At 37.7% G+C, this 4,266-nt stretch overlaps 1 protein-coding gene across 1 annotated transcript in view; it reads right to left on the minus strand.

The window, feature by feature from the left end:
- Nucleotides 1-311: 311 nt before the first annotated feature.
- LOC106466329 (zinc finger CCCH domain-containing protein 10-like) overlaps nt 312-4,266 on the minus strand; it is a 13,480-nt gene continuing 9,525 nt past the window's right edge. The window contains exon 2 of the mRNA XM_013926606.2: nt 312-2,034. Coding sequence (XP_013782060.1) covers nt 1,158-1,931 — 774 coding nt within the window. The 5' untranslated portion in view covers nt 1,932-2,034 and the 3' untranslated portion in view covers nt 312-1,157. The remainder of the gene's footprint in view (nt 2,035-4,266) is intronic.

Below are 4,266 nucleotides of genomic sequence, written 5' to 3' on the forward strand. Positions count from 1 at the left end.
TTCTCCGTAGCCGTGACTCTTTCCCATCTTTCCTTTAATATCGTTGTTCTTCTCACATAGCCGAGAAACTTGAACTGAACAATGATTGTGCCCTTACGGGTTGCAATGGTGAAGCCAATATTTGGCAGGTTAGCCAAATTATTGCCGCGGGTCATAGGTTGCCAACCACTGGTCTAGATACAGACTACACAAGATAATTTGTTTGTGTGTGTATAAAGAAATATATTTATTCTCTGCTTATGTGCATGTTGGATATCAGTGAAACTGAATACCACAGTTGTATTCAACATTTAAAGATGAATACTATACAATGAAACGTGTTAAAGACACATTTATTGACAATGACATGAATAACATACATTAAATGAGAATTTCCAGTAAAGTACTTGTTTAGACACACATTACAACCTTTACGTCTGAAATGGTGTCATATAAAACAATTCCCTTATGACCAAGTAGACAAGTTATAGATAAAATACACCCTTGAAAATATACAGTGGTATGAATCCTTACAAAGTTTGAAATCTTTCACTAAAAATGAAAACCACAGAACAGCTACCAAGAAAAATTTGATCCACCAGTTACATTTAATTAAAGTCAGGGCAATTAATATGTGTCAGTCTATCAAATTTATAGTTCAAATATAATATATAAAAGTTAAATTACATTTTATGTGCTGATTTATCTAAAACATTTATTTCATACAGAACATACCAAATGTCTAAGTTTTCAGGAATCTGATATACTATCACAAAAAATCTAATGTACAAATACAGTTGTTGCCAGTGTTTGTCACTCTACTTAACATCAATAAAAATCAACATCTGATCCATTAGCAACAACCAAATTCACCTTTCAGTACCTCTTACACCAAAGACTGTGATAGTTTATTTTATAAATGCAGATTATGCGGTTACTTAACAAAACAACAGTGTGAAAATGATTGGATGACACAAGTTTTTGTATTATTAAAAACCTCTTACAGGACTAAATTTCATCCAAACGGGAACTAGAATTGATAAAAAAACAAATGACAGTAATGGCCAATCTTTCCTTCTACAGAATGTCACATGCCAGTAATACAAAAATCTTACCCTTAAAAATCATGATGAAAGTGAAAGATCAACCAATCAAGTTGTTTGTATGAACATAAATAATTACCATGGTTGACCAACACCTTGTCCACTACCTGGATATAAAGTGCGAGGTTTAGGAGGTGGGGGAACACCAGAAAGTTTATTTGCACGTAACTGTGCATTTTGCTCCAGCAAGTATTCTACAGTTGAAGTTAATTCTGTAACTTGTTTTTTAAGTTCATCTATTTTACGTCGGAGAATTGAGTTCTCCCCTTCTAAGATTTGGACATCAGGCATTCGGTCAGGGCCAGGGGTTGGCAGCAAGACCCCTGGGCCTCCTGGTCCATCAAATGGCCCATAGCCATCATCAAAAGCTGACCGTTTACGTTTTAGTTGAAAATCAAAATTGTCAGGCTCACCCATAATAGGAGGCCCACTCTCTCCACGCATCTCCATATCATATTCTTCTGGTGTTAGGTGTCGGAACTTACAATAAATTCCTCTCTTACAAAAACCCCTCAAGAAGTCTTTACAGACTGGAACTTCACTTCTGTTATCTCCTAAGGCATCTTGTACATGCTTTGGTAATTTTCCCGTACTTAGATAGTACTCTTCTTCCCTCTTTGTGCAATGCATAAATTTGCAATTTGCTCGTCGACAACCTTTATTCTGAAAATCATGACAAAATTTTATCTCCTCCCTTTCTCCTTCTTGTGAATCCTGTTTTGGCTCTGGATGTCTGTATTTGCAGCTAGATCCACGTCTGCACAAGTTACGCAGGAAATCACGACAAATGTCATCACTACCATTCCTGGTTGAGTTACCTTCTTCATTTTTATCCTCAAAATCTGCCATTCTCAAAATATATGTAAATGTATTGTTCCAACAACTTCCTCACTAAAAACTCCACAGGTTGAGCATAGGTTAATCCAGTTGTACTGCACAATGCTCAGTAATTCTGAAAAAAAAGAAAAGAGCATAAAATACCCTTTATTAATGTAATCATTTCCTAGATGTTAACATTTTCCTTACCTTAAAATATATTTCAAATAGATACTCATAACTATTACCTATTGCCACTGCAAAAACAAATTCTGCAAATGCAGCAAACCTCAAATGAAACTCTCACCCCTACATATATTAATGTGTAATGCACCAGTCTTTGATGATGTGATCATCATAAGACACAGCCCTCCACTTATAAGAGGGCGACACATCATCCATTTTGAAGACTACAATATTCTCATGCAGGGAATACTCTTTGACCAATAAAGGTGGTAGAACAAAAGATACTGTCAAAAAAGCCTTCCAAATGGTGCTGAAATATCACATAGTATATCTCAGGCAGTGAGCTAAGAAAGGATGTGTAGTGTAGCTTAAGAAGTAAGTCAGTCTGTATAACATGAGAAATATCCCAGACCAGCCTCCTGGGACAAACTGAAGACCTATCTAGCTGGTCTAACCACCAGGAATAGATTACATTTTTAGGTAACACCCTATTTCTACTTCTGATTGAGGGGTTACTTTATCTCATACCAGTGGGCTTACACTGATTCAAATGGGAAATCTCCATACTGACATCACTGGTGGCTTGGCGCTGATGAAGCGAAGGTTCTTACTTTTCCTCTAGTGGAGTAAAAAAGTTGCACGAGAAGAATGCCAGAGAGGTGACTGGACCAAAACAAGAACCATCACATCTGCATAAAGTCCCACACAGACAGACTATGTATTGGGTTGCTGTGAAAAGGGGCAGCAAGTGAGGACAAGATCATATCTGTTGCCATCTTTATTTTTTTATTTTTCTGAAGTATAACTGGATGGTAAAATATAGATACACATACCGCTGAAGCAGGAGGAGGAGATGGGCTGCAAATTGTTATTTCCTACTTGATTTGGATTTTAGGAGAGAAGTATTCCCTATGAGGTAACTCTGGCCACTAAGTAGGTACCATCATCTCTGTAATACAGATCAATAAAGTATTAAATTTAATAAAGTAGTTGTAGGACCTTCATAAAAAGAAATTATTGACAACTCACTTTCATAGCACCTCAATGAAGACTGGTGACTAGAGGGAGATGAAAAAACAGGGGAAGATGGAACTGTAATGTTGTGTAAGTAATGTGACACAAAGAGTTGATAAGGAGTTCCATCCACATCCACGCCTACAAGATATTCAGAGGATGTTGACAGCTAGAGGCAAGAGAAGATGACATACCAGATGAAAGGAGACATGAAAAAATGGAAAGTGTAATTACCCACAGAAGAATAAGCTAACCAGACAAACTGTCACACCTAACTGGTTAGAGTGAAAGGAGATAAGTCAAAAAAGGAAGAGAAATCCCATAGGTATAAACAAGATAACAAGAAACTGCCCAGGACAAAGAAAACCAGGATCTGAACAATTACACAGAAATGGAAGATCTCTCCTCTGGAGACCAGACCCCAGAAATGATGCAGGTGTATACAAACAGTTATATAAAAAAATTACAAGTCTGGGTGAGATAAGGGGAAGAATGCCCAGGGTTGAGCCATCACAACAGCAAGAAGTGAAGTGAATGAAAGAGAGACACAAGAAAAAAAATAGTGGATTTCTGGACATACTCCAGTAATCAACCAGAGTCCACTAAGGTTATGAATATGGGTGCATCTGAGAGGTAAAAGAGATTCGAATGTCCAAGTGTCAGAAGCTCTCAAGTAGAAACAGAAGCAGACATGAGAGATTTGATAACCAGAAGCTCCATGTCTCAAAGACATTCATAACTGGAAAAAAGGACACAGCCTCCTCCAAGTGCTGAATATGAAAGGGATCTGAAAGGGAGTGGGGGCAAAAAACACACACACAAATGGGAAAGAGAAGATTTAGAGTGGAAAACCACTGTGTAATCCAATGTTCTTTGACTAATTGAGTTCAAAGGTAAGAAAACTGAGAGAGGTCCAGAAGCAAGTTTCCTCAGAGACAGACACTGGCTAACCTTGGGTTGTCAGATAATAACAAGAGGATAAGAAGCAACCCCATGAAGTTCTCAAGGATAAGAAATGTGGAACATCAAAGTGAGTAGACAACTGCTGATGAATTACCCCAGTTTGAAATTCCAAAGTATAACGGAAAACCCCCCCCCCCCAAAAAACCCCTAAAAAACTCACTACCGAACGAAAAAGGGAAACGACAAACCACGTACCGTACCGGTA

The sequence above is a fragment of the Limulus polyphemus genome, unplaced genomic scaffold (genome assembly GCF_000517525.1).
Source record: "Limulus polyphemus unplaced genomic scaffold, Limulus_polyphemus-2.1.2 Scaffold2224, whole genome shotgun sequence".
Taxonomy (NCBI): domain Eukaryota; kingdom Metazoa; phylum Arthropoda; class Merostomata; order Xiphosura; family Limulidae; genus Limulus; species Limulus polyphemus.